Source organism: Ischnura elegans, chromosome 2 (genome assembly GCF_921293095.1).
Source record: "Ischnura elegans chromosome 2, ioIscEleg1.1, whole genome shotgun sequence".
Taxonomy (NCBI): domain Eukaryota; kingdom Metazoa; phylum Arthropoda; class Insecta; order Odonata; family Coenagrionidae; genus Ischnura; species Ischnura elegans.
In genome coordinates, this window is record NC_060247.1 from 144,215,055 (window position 1) to 144,235,510 (window position 20,456).

The 20,456-nt window shown below is 39.1% G+C and overlaps 1 protein-coding gene across 3 annotated transcripts in view; it reads left to right on the forward strand.

Moving 5' to 3' along the window:
* The first annotated feature begins 385 nt into the window (after positions 1-385).
* Positions 386-20,456, forward strand: part of LOC124154741 (sideroflexin-1) — a 100,404-nt gene continuing 80,333 nt past the window's right edge. For 2 of the 3 annotated variants that reach the window (XM_046528643.1, XM_046528646.1), the window contains exons 1-4: positions 389-748; positions 825-995; positions 2,381-2,479; positions 4,881-4,956. In XM_046528643.1, coding sequence (XP_046384599.1) covers positions 591-748; positions 825-995; positions 2,381-2,479; positions 4,881-4,956 — 504 coding nt within the window. In that variant the 5' untranslated portion in view covers positions 389-590. Of the gene's footprint in view, positions 749-824; positions 996-2,380; positions 2,480-4,880; positions 4,957-20,456 lie in introns of all 3 variants that reach the window. The other variant, XM_046528645.1, reaches the window with a different exon arrangement.

Consider the following 20,456-nt stretch of genomic DNA (forward strand, 5'->3'; position numbering starts at 1 on the left):
GAAATATCTTACCCGGCAATACGAGTAATTATAACAGGCGTAAGGAGTTTAAAATTTCATGGCGATTTCTACCAATTTTCCTCGATAAGAACACCTCAAGGCCGCCCCGCCAGCCTTCCTTCGGTCTCCCTCACGTCAGATACTTCTGGATACTTCAGAAGTGCCGTCTTACAAGGAATTATGAATAAGCTTCAGGATTATGAAACACTCAGAAGAATTGAATATATTCCTTGACCTGGTTAGAGGTGGTATAAAAATTTTACAACGCCGTGACGACGTTGGGAAGTAGATATGGTTGATTTTATTTCGTTTTATCGTTTTATTTCTGAATGATGAAATCTGAAGAACGAAATTTAAGTTTGTTCGGAGGGGAGTGGAGGGGAGGAGCGCAATCGCGTAGTAGTGGTAGTAGGGGTGGTAGAAGTTCTATAGCAGCCCTTCAGTCACTTCGTTTTTTTTTCAATTATTGTGAGCATAATTGTGAGGCAATAAAACCGAAGTCCTGTAGTCAGAACCGCTGCTGGACCTTTGTACACTACTTGCTAGTGGAGCGGTTAAGTTTTTGCCTGGAAGCCAGTGGCTTGTTGGACATGTCTTCCCTCCCGAGAATCAATATTGAAGAACCACGATGGGATCAAAGTACCTACACTGGGAGAGCAAAGCATTTCTTTACGATCACGAACCCATTAAATTTGCTTGTTTCCTCTGCTGAGCTGGAGAAAGCTAAAAGAATTGTAAAGAATTACAGGTATGTTCATGTATGCTCGTTAAAAATGTTACATTGTCTCGCTCACATTTACCGAAATTTGTAATTTTTATTTTAGAGCTGGAGAAAGTGAACCAGGTTTGACTGAAGACGAATTATGGAAGGCAAAGCACCTCTACGATTCTGCTTACCATCCCGACACAGGAGAAAAAATGTTTATATTGGGAAGAATGTCGGCCCAAGTTCCTATGAACATGACTATAACTGGCTGCATGATGACTTTTTACAAGTATGAAACCAGTTTCGTTTGATAGTTTATTAGGTGGAGAATGCGTGTGTTGTACAAAGTTAACCCGCAAGGAAGCTATTTGCATGGATGTGTCGGGAGGGAACATCATAACAGCGAAGCAGTGGGCCTTGTTTAAAATCTACGATGCCTGTTTATCGTTGCGAAACTTCCTTTTGTTCCGATTTCACTTGCGGCTCTGGGATTTTTTAATTTGCCTTCTTTAGGTTACCACAATTGTAATTATAGAGGATACCGAGACGATTTTAATGTGTTCTATGCAAAATAGCGATAGGAGGAATTTGGATTACATGATTTTTGACATGACCAGACTATGCAAAACCCCGGCACCGTTAGAAAATCAATTTCACTAAAAATTCTATTTTTTATTACATTGTGTTCCCATCCCATATGAAGTCTCAATTATCAGGAAATAGGTTTTTCTTGTTGCTAACTCCATTGTGATACTTATAGTTTATCACGGTGCCTCAGCATCGTGGAGAATAGTAAAAAAATTGGACTAGAAACTGTAGCAAAGTTTATCTATTTTCTGAAAATCATGCTATAGATGTGAGGTACTTTTGTGGATTTGCTTCAATTATATTTTGTTCCGATTTCACTTTTTTCCCCTGCGAATTATACCATTTTATTTGTGTTCAACATGTATTGTGATGTCAAGAATATACATATACGCCTTCGTGTTATTTATCCAGATTACAAAGATCATCTTTAAGTCTACACAATATTTGCTTTGAGCTTAAGCCCGGTTCAGTGGATGATCTTTTTATTATTTTGAGTGATAAATGTTTTGCATTGCAGGTATAATATCAAGGTCTCATTACTTGGTACACTAACATGTACAAGTTATCTGTGAATGCATGACAGTTTTGGGGGACGGAAGTGGAATATGCACAAATGTCTGAAACAAATTAGGAAAGATTCCTCATTCTGTCCTTAAATTTGTCCTAGTTGGGTGGTTGCATAGTACATTTTGTATTCATTCGTACCCTTTCATGAATTTACTCATTAACTTGCGTCGCTTTTTCTACTATCTATGGCCTACGGGAATTCTATAGCAATCCATAAACTGTACAATTTCATTTGTTCATTGCCTAGTTCTGTGTTCATGGTTGGTTATCGTTTTCATTTTTCACTAATTTTTCTTTATTTGGAAAGTAGTATTTTGCTTGCCTAACTTCAGTGATCTGTCGTAATTGGTGTGTTTTTGAGTCACATTTTAGCATAATCTTCTAAACTAATTTTAAGAATTTTTAAGAAGAGTCTAGAAGAAAGAGTTGTATGGTGAAGATGGATTGCATGACTTTAAATATGTGCTAGTATAATCGTGGGAGTCTCTCTCCTAATTATTGCAATTAATATTTTTATAGGTCAACATCAGCAGTTGTGTTTTGGCAGTGGATTAACCAGTCATTCAATGCTCTCGTCAACTACACCAATAGGAGTGGGGACTCAGATATTCCGATTAAGTAAGTGATATCTCGGTCTTTTGAACCAAACCGTCTTAAAGCATCTCCCTTCATCTCTCATTCTCTTCACTCCACATTCCAGCCTGTACGATCCACAATACAGAAACTTTACACCAGCCCAAATTCTGACTATCAATGTCACAACGATCCATTATCTACCGTTTACTGCCCTTGTTCAATCCCCTTGCAAATACTCCTTCTCTTGACGTCCTTGCCTCTTGCCTCGGGGTCAGCAGACAACTGTAAAGCCCTTCATTCTAACACCTTCATTTTTGCCATTTCTGAGATTGTTTTTATACTCGTTATCATATTTACATAATTTATTATATATATAATTCAATGCGTAAGGCCTTAGTGCTGTTTTTGGTATTAATAAATAAATAAACATGTGGCAGCTGCTCACCATAGCATAGTAAAATAGTGCTTACCCCAAAACATAATGTATGAATCATTCATATCCCTTCTGGGAGAATTGTTATCTACAAAGCTATTTTGTCTCCTCTGGGGCTCAAATAGAAGTTGCATTATCATTTTCCGTGATTTTCTATAAACCCTACTGACTCTTCATCACTACGAGAGTATTTTCCCAGCCCTCCAGGATAAGGTTCTAAAGTGAATAATTTGGTGGTATGAAAACCTGTAACCTCGCTAAAGATTGAGCTAAAAAATGAGCTTGGGGTATAAGAAAGTGAGCCCCTTCTTTGTTTAAATGTGTACTATATTCATAAATATGCTGACGATTGAGAAGGAACAGTTACGGTTACATTTGCTTTTGTTTGCTTCTATTCTTCATTTTGTGTTCAATATTCTTTGTTGACCAGTGCTGGTTATCAGGCAACCCTTTTCCCTATAAGGGCAATGAGCTACATTTCCTTCGTAACACCGTGCCCTGTAATTCCTGAACACTGCACCCCATGTGACCACGTAAAGAAAGGCGTCAATGATGTTGGGGCGCTATCAATGGTGTAAGAATTTTGTGAGCGTGATCTCCATCTGCCCTTGGGCTGCCCCTGCTCTTTCTGTGAAATTTTTATGAATACTGCGATCTATACTAAGTTAACTTTTCTCAGAAAAAAGATTGATGATGAGCTGCTGGCGGTATTTATGCATTGGGGCCTAACACCAGAATAGAGGCTGTTTTGGATGGTGCTAGAAAATACTGTGACCACAACCATCAAAACAGGTGTTGATGGAGACTTTCGCGGGGTGGTGCAGCATGCGTAGCAAGGTTTCCGGGTTGACCTCCGCGTCGATTCATCTTCAAGACGACAGTTTCGCCGGCGTTGCAGCTAGCGTCTTCAGGTATGAAGTATCGGATGCAGGTTTGCGCAGGTTTCATCGCTAGAGAAAAACATTACTTTCCACGACTCATACGAGAGGCAACAGAAATCACGAAAACATCCACTTTCAACAGGGAGGACAGCTATTCGCTCTCAAACACATGGAAGAGACTCTTACCCACGGACCAATCAGAATGCACCTAGCCCAAACCAAGGCCTATATAAGACGGGCAAAAACCTGCATCCGATACTTCGTACCTGAAGACGCTAGCTTCAACGCCGGCGAAACTGTCGTCTTGAAGATGAATCGACGTGGAGGTCAACCCGGAAACCTTGCTACGCATACATCAAAACAGGTGGTAAAGTAGAGGCTGCTGATGGTGGGCAATAAGTGGATCATGGAGTCTTAAGGGCAGGGGTTAGCCTTTGTCATCAAACAGGGCCAGAGGCATTAGGGAGACAAGCGTGGACATCAAGGAGAACAGCAGATGGCAGGGGAAGCGTGACAGAATTCGAGAAGGTTCTTTTAGTGCCCGATCAGAAAACACGGCCAATGGTGTGGGCGCAGAGTTGTCACTTCCTCTAAGGCACGCTTTTAGTTTCTGCCATTCTCTGCTCAAAGGCGGTTCTCTTTTTTGTCACCTGGGGAACTTTAATTGTAGAAGGAATTTGAGAACAGAAAGTTTTCAAAAGAAAGAAAGCTCATGGCATCCTTCCCTACCGTGCCAAACAGTTATCCGCAGCTTCCTTTAGCAATCTGCATAGTGCTCTGTCGGGGTAGCCTAGTCAATGGACTTATCAAAGGTCCATGCTTCAAATTCTGGTCAAAGCATCCTCAAGGACTGGCCACCATTTGCTGAATACCTGGTGTGAGATCTGCCATCCACACCAACCACATGGTTGAATAGCTGAGAGAGTGATTGACGAAGCCATATGGCATGCTCGTGGTCACGTCACATCCTGTACATAGACGTAAAAATGGTTATCATCTGATTAGGTGTTGAATTTTTATAAAAGTGGCAGTACTATTTGGCTATATTTTCATTGGAATTTTAATAAAATAACGTTTTTTAGTAGAAGTTTTGTAATGTGGCCATTCATTTTTTTTTCTTTCTTTTCAGTGTCCTGGGAACATCATATGTTCTCGCCACTGGTGGAGCATTGGTCACTGCTTTAGGCCTCAATAGTCTCGTAAAGGTAAGTGCGTTGCTGTGCATATTTTGTTGCCCTGGAGTTGAAAGTGAAATACAGGCGGTCCTCGACTTTCGTACACTCGACTTTCGTACACTCGACTTTCGTACAATTCGCACTTTCGTACATTCAAAATTGACACCTTTTACTCGACTTTCGTACGCTAAATTCGGACTTTCGGACGTTGGTCTGTAATTTTTTTAAAATTCCCGCGATGTTTATTGCGCATCCCAACATTCAATTGTTTCAAATGGCAGTATATGCGAACAATACGAACGTATATAATGAAGGGAATTGTTGGCAATTGACTCTAATCTAGGTGATTTATTTGGGAGAGAGACTGCCTGCTATAGGCTCCTTTATCAAGAGAAGAAGAAAGCCTTCATTGAAGATATTTTTCAAAAGAAGTTGACTAGACATCATCGAATAGCTTTCAATAAAACTAGTAAGACCTTCTTTCTAATTGTGTTTTTTCGTTTGAGTGCTGTTTAATTCGTGTAAACCTTCAGCAACGATATTGCACGAAATATCACCCGAATTCCGTTTGTCTTTTGTCTTTTTTGAATAACATGCGGAATATACGCGATCACGAATGTCACCTGCCAAATATCGAATTTTGGTGTAAGAATTAAAAGGTATCCAGAGTGCGGGTTCAGCAAATGCATTTTTTATGCTTCTTGATATGTCCTTTTATTTATAGTGGACGTAATAAGCGGAATGTCAACTTAAACGCCAAGAGGAAGTTTCACTCGATAGCCAACGGAGTTCCTGTTTTTTAAACTTTTATTTGCATTTTTTGCGTATTTTCGAAAGAAATTACAGTAAACTCTTGATTTTACGAAGCAGGATTTTACGAAGTTTTCGATTATACGAAGTGATATTGCGGTCCCGGTGAAAAGCCTATGCTAAATACATGGCGCTATTCGATTATACGAAGTTTCGATTATACGAAATTTTTTGAATTTACGAACCTCGGCTCGGTCCCTAGGAGCGAATGGCATTCGTTTATACGAACTACGGCGAAAAATTTGTCAGCAAAACTAGTTACGCCGGCGTAAGTAGCTAAAAAATCAGCGCTTCCAACTGTGGTCCATCAAAAGTGCAAAATCGTAAATGATAATGCAACTTTGGAGAGAAATGGGTCGCCAAAAACCTCACTGTGGGAATTTAGGGGGAGTAGGAGTTCAGTTAAAATATCGCGGCTGACATTATGCCCCTATTTACGTGCCTGTTCGTAAACATAGCATCGACAATAATTCGTAGTTTAACATGTCAGGAAGGTCGCGCGGAGTATTTCGTACACCCCTAATTAACCATTTGCACTGCTGTGAACGTACTTCGAAGACTACTTGACTACTTTTCGCCGAAGCACTTCGAAGGGTCTCTAATCCGGGACCCTTTCCTCGACGAGCTCACCCTCGCTGGCCCCTGAAACTGGGCTATTTTTTAATGCATTACCTGACGCAACCCTGGGTTTCAAAGGGCAAAGGTGCCATGGGGGGAAAAAGAGTAAAGTGCGTGTTACTGTGGGGCTGTGCGTCAACCAAACGGGCACGGACAAAATAAGCCCGTTGTCATTGGGAAATTTGAAAGGCCACGGTGCTTAAAACTTGTAAAATTGGAAGCCCTCCCCATTTTTTACCATGCAAATAAAAACAGCTGGATGACCCGAGAATTTTTCCAGCGAACGGTTATACGTCTACAGAGAAAAATTGCTGGAGAGAACAGCGAAATTGTTTTAATAATGGATAATGCCACCGTTCATAAATACGTGGAAGATCTAAAATTGGCTAATGTTCGAGTCCTCTTTTTACCCCCGAACTCGACTAGCAAGTCCCAGCCCTTGGACCAAGGCATTATCCAGGATTTTAAAGTCCTATACCGGAAGAAGCTTGAGCGGTATTACTTGCGATGGATCGGTATGTATACATTCATCTATTTTGCTCATGTGCGTTTGGATATCGATTTAGATATTTTTATTCATGATTATCATTCTTTCAAATCTATTTGCTACTTTTATAAATGGGAACAGAAATTAATAACATCCCGAAATGGACGTTGATACATGCAATCCGCGCCATAATATCTTTTCGTGTATATATTAGCCTTTGTGAATGAACAACTTAAATATCTTAAGTACTGGGCTCTATTTACCGCCAATTTATATTTCAGGCTTCTCGTAATGAAGACGCACTTCCAAGTCTAACCATGAACTTTCTTCTCACGCGCTTCCCCGTTCTCCCATGCTGGGGTTCTGTCTTTCCAAAGCCGTCCCTTCCCTCCTGCCGCCTTTGGCTGATCTTGCTGACACCCACCTTACGCATCCCAAACCCCTCCTTCCCCAGCATTTCCCATTCACTCCCTCCCTAAGGAGACTGAGCTTGTGTGCGTCGCAAAAAAATACGGCCCCCAAAAGTAGACTGAGGCAGAGCTGAAGGCCATTTCCCCACCCTTCTTTGTCCTGCCCCCTTCACTAGTCCTTGTGCTGACCACACTTCTTCCCTCAGGCAATCCCCATCCCACTCTTATTCACCCCACCCACTGGGAACGTTCCCCGATTGTGGAGAAGGGCATGGTTCATCCTTACCTGCAACGGGGGGAAGTTATTAACCGGAGAGAGGCTGGAGAAGTATCTTCCATTGTCAGGGAAATGGTGTCGCGCTTATAATTGTCTCTCTTCTTCTCAGCTGACTTTTCAATTGAAATTAATGTCTTTGCTCTTTCCACACTATGTTTATTTACGATTATGGCGCGACTATTTTTTAGTGCTAAAACTAAGAAAATCTTTTCTCTATGTCAATGATCCTTTGCCTAACTTTCAATACGGCGGAGAAAGGAACATGAAAACTAAATGAGGTGACTGTACAGGTTTTTGCGTGTCATTTTTTGGGAATTCACGCTAGCGAACCAATACTTAACCACGTTGAGAAATGATAAAACGTCTCTTGTAGGAAAAAAATCAATGTGGATAATAACGTTTCCATCTATATTTCTCCGACACTGTAAGATGTTTCTCCTGTCGTTTTCTGGTTGGAACCTTGCTCCTGTCGGCATAAAAGGAGAGAAACGTACTATATGAACAGGTCACCTCACACCCGGTATGAAGAATACAGTCCTGATGAAGAATTAAGTCTTTTACGGCAACGTCTGCGAAGATGATGGAACACAGTAGTCGGGCGGAGAACTCAAACAGAATTTACTTCAAATATTCGCCAGAAGATAATCACATCCTACGTTATTTATGATCGTAATTGAATCTCAGTGAAAATAGAGCACATTCTGCTGAAAATACGAAGTAACTCGAAATATTAACTTACGAAGGTTATTTTGGAAACGGGCTAAGACCCTTGTTTTTCTTTTTTTCTCGTCACTGAGCGATAGAGGGCGACATAAATGGCGGTTAGGCCGGCTGCCGCTAAAATTCCGTGGGTGTCAGAAACAAATATCTATCTTTTGCATACCTAATAGTAGCTATTGGCTCCTAACCACAAATTTATTACTGTTAATTCTTATAATAAACATTGCAACTCATTATTTGATTACGTTTTCTAAACTGGTCGGGAATTTCTTTAGCGATCGTTGATGTTGAAGTATGAACAAGAAATGGGAAATTTGTGGTGGTATAATTATTTAACGATTTTTCACATCATACATCAGAACAAAAAGCCTTTTCTATGAATTATACCGAGAATAACCACCGAAAACATTTAAATAAGACCACTAAAGACAAAAAACGGCGGAAGAAACAAAAGCGAACATTTTTTTCGTGACTTATGAAAAAGGTTTGAATTTACGAAACTCGATTTTACGAAGTGCCAATTTTCCGGTCCCACTGACTTCGTAAAATCAAGAGTTTACTGTAGATGATTTGAGGAGTTTTATTAACATATTATTAAAATTAAGTCAATTGAAATGAATTCCGTGAAAAAAAAAGTTTTAGCACGTATATTCTGCTCTTTTGGAACGTAACCCCTAATTAGTATGGAAGTCAATGGTTCGACTTTCGTACATTCGACTTTCGTACAAGTTTTCGGGAACGCATTGTGTACGAAAGTCGGGGACCGCCTGTAATCATTTGCTGACTTACAACCGTGTGACTTATAAACATCCAAATTTGCAACCAAAGTTATTTCTATAGTTAAGGAGAATCCCCAAAAATTTTTCTTGTAAATGTTGAAACAATGGCATGAGAGACCACTTCTCTATCCAGTTCCTTGAATTTTTCCGCAGGGATTCAGGGACCTGGTAGTGTAGTGTAGTGGTCTGCTTTGAAAGCCAAAGGTCCATGGTTTGATTTCTGGTGGAGAGAAATTTTTTCCCGTACGCCAATTAATGTGTATTTTTTTGTTTCAACTAGTGTGGGTGTTGGTGCAGTTAAAAGGTAAGTCAAGAGTTAGTACATAAGAGGTAAGAGTGGCGTGCTTTACTCCCAATCCATAAGTCCTGCTGCCTTCTATAATTTTCTAATTCTGGTTGGAGAAACATTCTCTGGAAACTTTTGGTGACTGCAATTGCCAATCAAAGCACTGCACATATGATTTACGCAGTCACACGCGCAGGTGCGTCATTGGGGGTGAAATTTGCAATGAAGACCCAGCAAGGAAAAACTGATTTCCATCAGATTTAACACTGATTTCCAACAGGTTTGACGCACTGATTTCCTTCTCCTTTGAATCTGTTTTGAAAATTGAAACAGCTGGAAATCAGTAGGAGGACAGTGGGAAATCAGTTGTGAAGGTCCAACATGGCGGCTGTTTTCCTACTCATTTCCATGAATGTGGTTTGACTCTGGTTTCCACTGTTCAACAGATTTGAATCCGGTTTCCCCGTTTAAGCTTTTTCGAATCTGTTTTCCACCTTCATACCTATCTGAATCTTGTTTGCGACTCGATTCTCACCTCCTATGACCTGCTGATGCATAAGTTAACTTCGAATACATGAGTTAACTGCTGATACCCGAGGCGGAAATAATTATTTCCGCCAGGTCCAAGTTTCGCAGAGCTGCACTCAACCAACGTTTCTAACTTCACATGCTACATCTCTATCATTAATCTGGATGTAGACTCAGCTGAAAAAAGTTGACAAAATACAGCCTAACAAAATGAACTTCATGTAAGTCTCCCACCACAACAAAATAACACAGGCTCTATTAACGTATTTATTAAGAATGCACAAACTCTGTTGGAAGTACATATTCAATTGAAAATACATAGTCATCTAATTTGGTAAACTTCTGCGGCAGAATACACTTAAAATCTCAATTTCATGCGTTAGAAATAATTTAGGGAAACACAGAATTTACAGATGAAATCTCATTAGAAGGAGAGTTAGACAAACTAGTTGTGCTTTTTGTAATTGTTTATCAGTTCTTGAAAAGTCATCGAAAGGCAAAAGTTTTGCCAAGAGTAACAGAACAGTCACTGCACCAGAACAACAACAACTTGCATCAGATTCCACAATCTTGAATTATCGAGGAGCACAAATTTTTCCGTGATTAACAGAAAAATCACTACACTAGAAAATATTTCAGATGCCTTTACGAAAGAAAGACTTCTTAACGTGACTTATGAAAATAATTCTGGTTCAGAATTAAGCCAACGATATCTGTATGTTGCACTACAGAAACTTTCCATTAATGTTTAAATACATGAACACGGTCGTTTCACTTAGCACAAACAAACCAGCAAGATACACAATACTCTGAAAATCCTGGTAGGTTCTCTTCGGCGACGTAACGCAAGTACATATTATACATATTGTATACAAAAATATTAGTAATCGCTCAAAATCTGTTGACACAAGATAAATTATTCAATGAAAACACAAAAGATCGAAATCACATCAGGCTTCCACTGTCGCTTGAAGACTGAAGAGATGCACGAATGGCTTAATTCAACGCTGCGGGAATTTAGCACTGGTTAAATAATACTGATATGATTATTTTTTCTCCACGCCCTATTACTTTAGCACAAAACAGAACCACAAGCACGTAAACATTCAGAACGGAATCGGCGTATCGGCGTTGCTACTTTGGTTTGCTATCTTTTGTAGTTAGGTGGCAGCACTATGCCCGCTATATTTTTTTAAAAGGCGAAGTCGCAAAGTGAGGTTTAAACGTGCTTAAGCCGTATTAGCCACTTAAATTGCATGCCCGGTGAGCTCCAGCAGGTGAAATGATGCACAATACAAAATGTGGATGATGTACTGTAAATTTTTTTCATCACCCGTGAATTTTTGCAAGACGGCAAGGTACATATTTCCTCTACGTCATTATTTTATTTCTGACCATGATTTTGAACTAATTATACTCATTGACACCTCAGAAGAAGTAATTTTCCAATCAACGCAGTCGTAAAGCCTGTGTGAGATAGGTTTTTATAAGACACTCATTACAAGAGAATTTCAAATTCATTCTACAATTCAACTCTGTTGGAAAGCACTTGTGGAAAACACTTTCAAGCCAATAAATAAGGAAAAGAGTTTCAAATGACATTCAAGTCAGTGTCAATACAGTCCATGTGGAAGACGGCTGGAAACCAGTTACAATGGAAATGAGATTCAAATCACTTCCTTCCATTTCCTGTCCGCTGGAAACCAGTGGAAATCAGTGTCAAGACAGAGTCAAATCAGATTTTAAGGATTCAGATCAGATTCAAATGAGGTTCAAAACTGTTGGAAATCAGTTTTTCTTTCCTGGGGAAGTTACATATTAGGCTGACATGGAGGTATAGCGAGATCAATGTTCAGGATCTGAATGCTGATGTTATTTTCTGAAACTGTATTGGTAGTTATAATATCTCTCACAGGCACAGTTTATTCATCATTGCATCAGCATCAAAACTAGTGACAATCACATTATTACAAGGAAAACAAACATTCTGCTACTTAGTAACCGGTATCCATTTACATACATTACATCCCTCCAACACTAGCTTAAAAAATAAAAATCAATGTTAAAATAACCAAGTATGGAGAACAAGAAAATCAAAGTCAATAACCATTAAAACAGAAGAACTAATACAGCATGTCACACTTTACAAATTAAGTTTGTCAGGTGGTTTAGACAGTCTATGGGGCCTACACAAAATGTCTGTTTCACAACCATCTTTAGTTTCACAGTCATTGTAAAACTCACCAAATTTTATTATTTGGTCTGTTTGCCTTTTACAAAGAACCTTATGTTCATCAGCAACTTCACACAAATATGTCTGGAACCCCAACACCTTAACAATGGTTGCTTTTACCCAAGTCGTCTTATTTAACACACGGTAATCTTTCACATACACAACCTCCCCCACATTAAAATTTATATTCCTCTGGCCATGGTGGTATTCTATCTGTTTTCTGTTATACTTAGCAACAAAGGATGCTGATAAAAAAGATAACCTTGTCTTTGGTTCACGTCCAAACATCAATTTGGCAGGAGTCTCATTAGTAGCACAGTGGGGTGTTGTGCGCTAAGAAAACAGATACTTGCTTACTAGGGAACACATGCTTAATCCTGCCTGTCTCACATCCCCTAACAGCCTATTTAAAGCCTCCTTGAAGGTTTTAACACAATTATCTGCAGCTCCGTTCGTAGATGGGTGGTAGGGAGCAGACAACCTGTGTACAATGCCATTGTTTAAACAGAAATTTTTAAACTCAAGGGACGTAAATTGACGGCCATTGTCGGTGATTATGATATTAGGGAGTCCAAAACGGGCAAAACAGTCCCTTAGCTTTTCAATCATTGATTGTGAATCAGTTTTTGTCATTTCAAAAACCTCAGGCCATTTAGAGAAAGCATCAATTAAGATCAAGAACATTTTACCCTTAAAAGGTCCCAAAAAATCCAGGTGAATTCGATCAAATACATGTTTAGCATCATCAAACTTAATTAAAACTGATTTTCCAGGAGACCTGGAATTACTTAGACAAGGATGACAACTTCTAACATAACGCTCAATATCTTCATCCAGCCCTGGCCACCAAAAGTACTGACAGGCAAGCATTTTCATTTTAACCATTCCACAGTGCGCCCCATGAATTTCATCTAAGAGCTGCCTCCGGTATTTAGGTGGAATTATAACCCTGTAACCCCACATTAGAAGACCATTGTCAAGAGTAATCTCATTTAAACGCCTAAAATATGGCTTTAACTCTTCAGCCACCATACTTGGCCAACCATCTCTACAGTATAGGGCCACCTTGCCCAAAATTTTTTCTCTTCGTATTGCATTTCTAATCTCTGTTGAGGTTATGGGAAGTTCATCTTCAATTAAAAAATTAAAATAGTCATAATCATTATTTTCAAAGCTAGTAACATTTGAAGGCAGTCAGGACAAACCATCAGCTGCCGAATTCATATTCCCTTTGATATACTGGAAGGTATAGTCAAACCCACTAAGGAACAATACCCATCTTTGTAGCCTTCCTGCAGCCATTTGGGGTATGCCTTTTTTTTTGCCAAAAAGGGCTAAGAGAGGTTTGTGATCTGAGCAAAGTATAAATTCACGGCCCATCAAGTATTGATAGAATTTATTAACACCCCAATAAATAGCCAAAGCTTCCCGGTGTATGACTGAATACCTTCTTTCTGTAGGGTTTAAGGTTCGTGATGCAAAGCATATTGGCTTTTTGCTTTTATCAGGATAAACATGGAACAGAACTGCTCCTAATCCCACATTGGATGCATCACAGACTAGCTTAATATCGACACTTGGGTCATAATGGGCCAAACTTTGATCAGAGGTAATAATAGCCTTAACTTGCTGGAAAGATCTTTCACAATCAATCGTCCACCTAAGTGGTGTATTTGCCTTAAGCAATCCATGAAGAGGATTTAATACAGTTGCTAATCTTGGCATAAATTTAGCATAATAATTCACCATACCTATGAAGGCCTTGACTTCAGATACATTACGTGGTCTAGGCGCTTCAACCATAGCTCTAACCTTATCTGGGTCCTTATGCAAACCTTCCTTGTCAATCACATGACCCAAATACTTTATCTCACGCTGGAAAAATTCACATTTTCTTAAATTTAGAGTAAATCCTGCCTTAGTTAGCCTCTCACAAACTATATCCAGATTCAAAAAAGGCTATTCGGGCTTCCAGCCGGGTGATCTCCCTCCATTCTGCCGACGTTTCGGAACACGAGTCGGGTTCCATCCTCAGGGCAGCTCATACTCACCATTAGCCCTGAGGATGGAACCCGACTCGTGTTCCGAAACGTCGGCAGAATGGAGGGAGACCACCCGGCTGGAAGCCCATATAGCCTTTTTTGAACATATTCGCCGGGAAAGCATCGGATTTTATATCCAGATTGTTAAAATGTTCTTCTCTACTTTTTCCAGTAACTACAATATCATCCAAAAAATTTATAACACCTGTCAACCCTTGTAAAACCTTTTCCACACTTTTCTGGAAGATTGCACATGCTGGTTTTGTACCAAATGGGAGCCTATTAGGAACAAATATTCCCCTATGAGTGCTCCAAGCCAACAACTTTTTAGTTTCGTCTGTTAATTCTAATTGATTATAAGCCTGGTAAAAATCCAACTTAGTGAAGTACTCCCCAAACTGCAGAGCAGCAAAGAGTTCCTCGATGCGAGGCAAAGGATGTTTAATATCATCCAAGTACTTATTTACTGTTACCTTGTAATCAACACACAGTCTCAATCGGCCATCTGGCCGCATCACAGGGACCAAGGGTGTTCCCCATTCTGAATTAGTGACCAAGGAAATAACACCTTCCTTCTCCAATCGGTCCAGTTCCTCATCCATTTTTGCTTTAAAAGCAAATGGTACAGGACGAGGTTTAAAAAATATTGGCTTGACTGACCCATTAATTTTTAGAGAAACCTTTTCATATTTAAACCTTCCCAGCTCGGATTTAAACAAATCCCCATATTTCTTAATTAGTATAACTAAATCTCTATCGCAATTCATTGCATTCACTGAATAGTTTAATAAATTACCTTTAAATATTTCAAACACATCCATCAAATCCCTCCCAAACAAGGAGCGGGTACCACCATCAACCACAATAAGCCTACAAAGTTTGCGTATGCCATTATAGCATATTTGAACATTGATCTCACCAGCAGGAACTACGATATGATTGTCATACATTCTTAATCGAATATCAGTTTCTTTAAGTCTACACATGGAGAAACGCTCATCATATACCGATTTTGGAATTACCGAAATCCCTGCACCCGAGTCTAGCTCCATACACAAAGGCTTATTATTAATGACTACACTGACAGGCGAAGGCCTTATTACCTTACTGTTTTCACAATAATTCATATGAACAAAATTCAAACAAGACTCAGACTTTTCGCTAATATCAACAGAATGGTTACCCAAAATTTTACATGCCTTGGCTAAATGTCCTATCTGCTGACAATTTCGGCACCTATATTTCTTAAACTTACAACTCGAGAAATTGTGGTTACCTTCACCACAACTTCTGCACCTGTTCATTTCTCCCATAACTTGCGAAGGGTGGGTCTGAAGGTCAGTTCCCTTTAGGTCCTGCTTCCTATATCCATGGCCACTCGAAATGCCCGGTCTGGGTTGTTGACACTGCTTCCCCTTGACATTAATATAATCCATTTCCCCACATGCTGCTGTCATGGTAGAAAATGCCGCTTCCCTCTTAATGGCCATTTCCAAGATGTTCTGCAGTGGTGTAGTGTGGTCTTCTTCACACAGCTTATCCAGAATCGGTCCTCTTGATAGTCCACAAATAAATTTATCCTTTAGCATCTCGTCGAGCATAGTTCCAAATTTGCAGTCACCGGCCTTCATCTTCATCCGTGCATACCATTCCCGAACAGTCTCCTGCCCTGATTGCCGCAACTCATAAAATTCAATTCTTTCTCAGAATACTGATATCCTCTTAGAGTAATGCTGCTTTAAAATGAGACACAGCTGGTCATAAGATTTCTCCCTGGGAAGTACCAGGTTGCACAGGTCTTTCAGTGTCTTGTATGCCTCTTCACCAACCAGAGTCAGCAAAACTGCCACTCTTCTTTCAGTATCTGTATAGTTTGCCACAAAGTACTGTTCTAATCTCTCTTGGTATGTCTCCCAATCATCTCCATTCCGGTATTCATTCATGGAACCAATGCTGCTAGCAGACAAATGGACAATACTCATAGTTCCTGTTTGTGGATTAGTAAGGCCTCCATCATCTCCAGCTGGTGAAGTCATTTTCTCAACCAAAGTTTTACTCCGTATGTGATTTAATTAATTTTCCTTGTCGCCAATTTATAATATCTCTCACAGGCACAGTTTATTCATCATTGCATCAGCATCAAAACTAGTGACAATCACATTATTACAAGGAAAACAAACATTCTGCTACTTAGTAACCGGTATCCATTTACATACATTACAGTAGTGTAGAAAAAGTGTCACAGCTTTCTTCCCCTTAGGTCCATGTTCAAGAGATACTCGCATGTAAAGATTTGGTGCATCATGACTTTTGTTTAGTTAGCGTCATCCTTCAGCAAGCCACGTGGCCTAGTGGCATAAGGCTGAAACGATGGAGTTAGCCATTTTGGCCATTTTTGAAATTTGTTCCTTCACTCTATCTGCAAATTTCTTTTAATAAATTTACCCTTTTGTGACTTTTCATCCACTTTAATGATCTTTAGGTTAGTGCATTCAGGTATCTTTCTTTTGAATTATTTTAGGAAAGAAATGATGTTTTCCCTGGAATAATAATAATAGTATTTATTTGCCCAGAGATTGATAACAGCATTGTGCATCAATATAAGGCACGTCAATGAATTACACAAAGTGCATGTACAAAATAATATAAAATACATGGTAAAATACATCTTAAAAAATGGTATATATAACTAAAATTAATCACTCATTCCACTCCTTTAAAAATTTTAATCAAAGAATTCTTTTAAAGAGTAAAACATTTTGGAGAGGAAAAAGTTCAACGCCTTTTTCCTAAATACTTCGGTACATATCTTAATTTTGAGGTCCTGGGGTAAATGATTGTAAATATTTAACCCCATGGACATTGGTCCATACTTTGCAATAGTAGTCCTAACAAAATTTGGGTGAAAATCCTTATGCCTTCTGGTATTATAGTTATGAATCCTATCATTTGTCACATAGTCTACTAGAGTTTTTTGGACAGACACACAAACAGCATACGTATAAACACTAGGAATTGGCAGTAACCGAAGTCTCTTAAACAGCGGGAGACATGGTGTATGCACTGGAATGTTGCACATAAGTCTTATTACACGTTTTTGTATCTTGAAGATAATGTCTGCATGGGGAGAGGAACCCCAAAACAGGATGCTAAACATCGCTTGCGTATAAAATTCACCATAGTAAATGTCTAGCAGTACTTCAGGACTTACTGTCCTCCTTATGCTTCTTATAAGAAAGCATAATGAGCTTAGCTTACTATGAAGTTTATGTGTTCATCCCAAGAAATGGTATGGGTCAATGTTAGTACAAGAAATTGTGTACTGAGGATTTGCGGGATACAGTTACCATCAATGTCCACGGAAATCAGAGCAGGGGCTTTGTTCTTAGTGGTGAAGTGTTTTAGACCAGACTTGTTGGCATTCAGTATAAGATGATTTTGGAGGCACCAATCAGACAATAAATTTGTGACACGGTCCGCCCTCTGTGATAGGATATTAACCGAAGGTGCTGGTAAAATAATATTGGTATCATCTGCGTATAACACAGGTTCTGCTCCTGGCACTGATTTCACTATTTCAGGTAGATCATTAATATATATCAAAAACAAAATTGGGCCAAGAATGGAGCCCTGGGGAATGCCAATGGTGACTGCTTTTTCGGGGGAGACAAACTGAGAGCCATTTTTTGACAAGACAACATGTTGGCTGCGTTCACTCAAATAAGATTTTATCCACAAGTATGGAAGCATGAGATATTTTGGCCAATGTTAATTGAGGCAAAAATAAGACAAGGAAAACAGACAAAAACAAAGGAAGGTGATAAGCAACATTTACCGTTTATTTATTATAATTATTATTGTTATTATTATTATTATTTTGGGCTACTGTTATGCCTTTAGCAACTGTAATGACTGGTTGGCAATTTTTTATGAGCAGTAAAATTTGGGAGACAAAAGCATGGGCTGAGTACCTACTTGCCTTAAAACACAGTAAAAATCAAGCGATATGTGTGCATATTGTATACATTCTGGATTTGTCAGTATGAGAGTGTTGTGGTGCCTCAAGGTGGCTACCCAGCTGCCTTCTCGTCCATCCCATACTCCGTTGGATTTTTTCACTCGACCTGTCCAAACTTGAAACTTTGTGTAAGGCATTGGAACTCTGTGTATGTGTGACTCAGAGTGGCAGTTTTCTTCAAGCAATGAACATGGTAAATATGTACACTGGAAGAGGTCATCGTTGAGCTAAATAATATTGCCGAAGATCAGTAAGATTTAGAAGAAGAAGAATTTGATCCAGACTCTTAAGATATCTGAAAAAATTCAGGAATTGGAGGAAAGTTCAAGCTAGGCGTATGGAAGTGGAATGGGGAGTTGGAAGAGACAGAGCTCAGAGTTCCTTCACAGGAGAAAATTTCATGGGCGTCGAGCAAAAGTTGCAAGTTACCTGAGAGCAATAGGAAGTGGTTTCTTTTCTCCTCTTTGAGTCCTCCCCTTCTCGCAAATTCCCCTCTTTTCACGCAATCCCCATTAGACCAGTGTCATCTACATAGACAGATACTATCAGCCCACCACTAAGATCAACATACATCTGTCTTATATGAGTCTCGGCTTTCGGGCGTTCCTCTGCGTTGAGTTGTGCATAGGTGACGACAGTTTCTCCAGCCATCCTGCTGGTGTCTTCTTCAGTCAGCCATCTGCTGACTCTCCTCCGGCCAATCGGACGAATCGTACACCAATGAGCTGCTGTCACGCAAGTCTGCCTGCTATTATCTGAATCTCAGGCGTAATAAACACACTAGGCCAATATTTTAGGTGGAAACTGCCTCGACTTCCTCTGGATGACTGTAATGCGTCGCAATCAAGAGTGTTAATCACTTACTGCTAGGCTAAAACATGAGTTGTTTTATGCAAAAGCGACGCAATACGCATGTGGGATTAAGTTAACAGCAAGATAACTCGTTAGCATTACATGCAATGTAATACTAACGTGTGATAAAGGTTAGTTTTCGGTGTCAAAATCAGAAAACCAGGTGCCTTCAATAAAATAACTGTTGATTAAAACTTGTTATAAATTAGCTATTAAGTGATATTAATCCTTAATGTATTTCTCCATAAATGGTGAGCAGACTTGCAGATCTTAATAATTCAAACCATTTGTGAATGAATGCAGGAGGAAATATTACATTTACATCATGTTCATTGCAATTAATTCTTTGGACTTCATAGAAAATTTCACCATAACAATCTATTGTGTATGGATATAGCAATGTAGGCCATGAACTGCTGAAATAGGACAAACCTTAGGTCGACACATTTAATCCTTTGAAAGCTCTCTCACAATCATCATTCCATTCATATTTTACTTCTTTTTGCAACAATTTATACAATGGACCTAATACTTTTGACATATTAGGAACAAATTTCCCATAGTGATTGCAGGTACCAACGAAAGATCTAACCTCAGTCACATTAGTAGGCCTGGCGGCCTTAACTATAGCTTTCACCTTGCAAGGATCCTTCCTAATTCCTGCAGCATCAATAATATGACCTAAGTATGAAATTTCTGTTTCAAAAAATTTACATTTATCAAAATTCAATCGAAATCCAGCTTCTCTAAGCCTGGAAAAAACTAACCTCAAGTTATGTGAATGTTCTTCATCACTTTTACCAGTGACTATGACATCATCCAAGAAATTTTTTACACCATCCAAACCCTGCAACACTTTTTCCAACTCTTTTTGAAAAATAGCACAAGCTGGCTTCTCACCAAATACCAATCTATTAGGAATATAAATACCTTTATGTGTACTCTATGCCAACAAAGGTTTTGTTTCTTCCCCTAGCTCTAATTGATTATAAGCATTTGACATATCAAGTTTTGAAAATTTCTTTCCACCTTGAACTGCTTGAAATATTTCCTCCACTCTGGGCATGACATGATTAACATCATCAAGATAACGATTAATTGTAACCTTGTAATCAGCACATAACCGAACATTAAAATTAGGTTTAAGAACTGGAACTAATGGTGTTCCCCATTCATTATTATCTACTTTGGTAATACAACCTTCAGATACTAGCCTGTCAAGTTCCTTCTCAACCTTAGCTTTAAATGAAATAGGAACTTGCCGTGGCTTGCAAAAAATTGGTTTTACACCCTCTTTTAAAGTCAATTGTATTTTTCTCAACTTGTAGCAACCTAAACTTTTCTCAAATAAATCCTTAAACTCTTTTATCAATTCATCTTTCTTCTCATTAAAATTGACATTGCAAATTTCAAAAACATTTACCTTGAATAAGCGTATTAAATCCCTACCAAGTAATGGTCTGACACCTT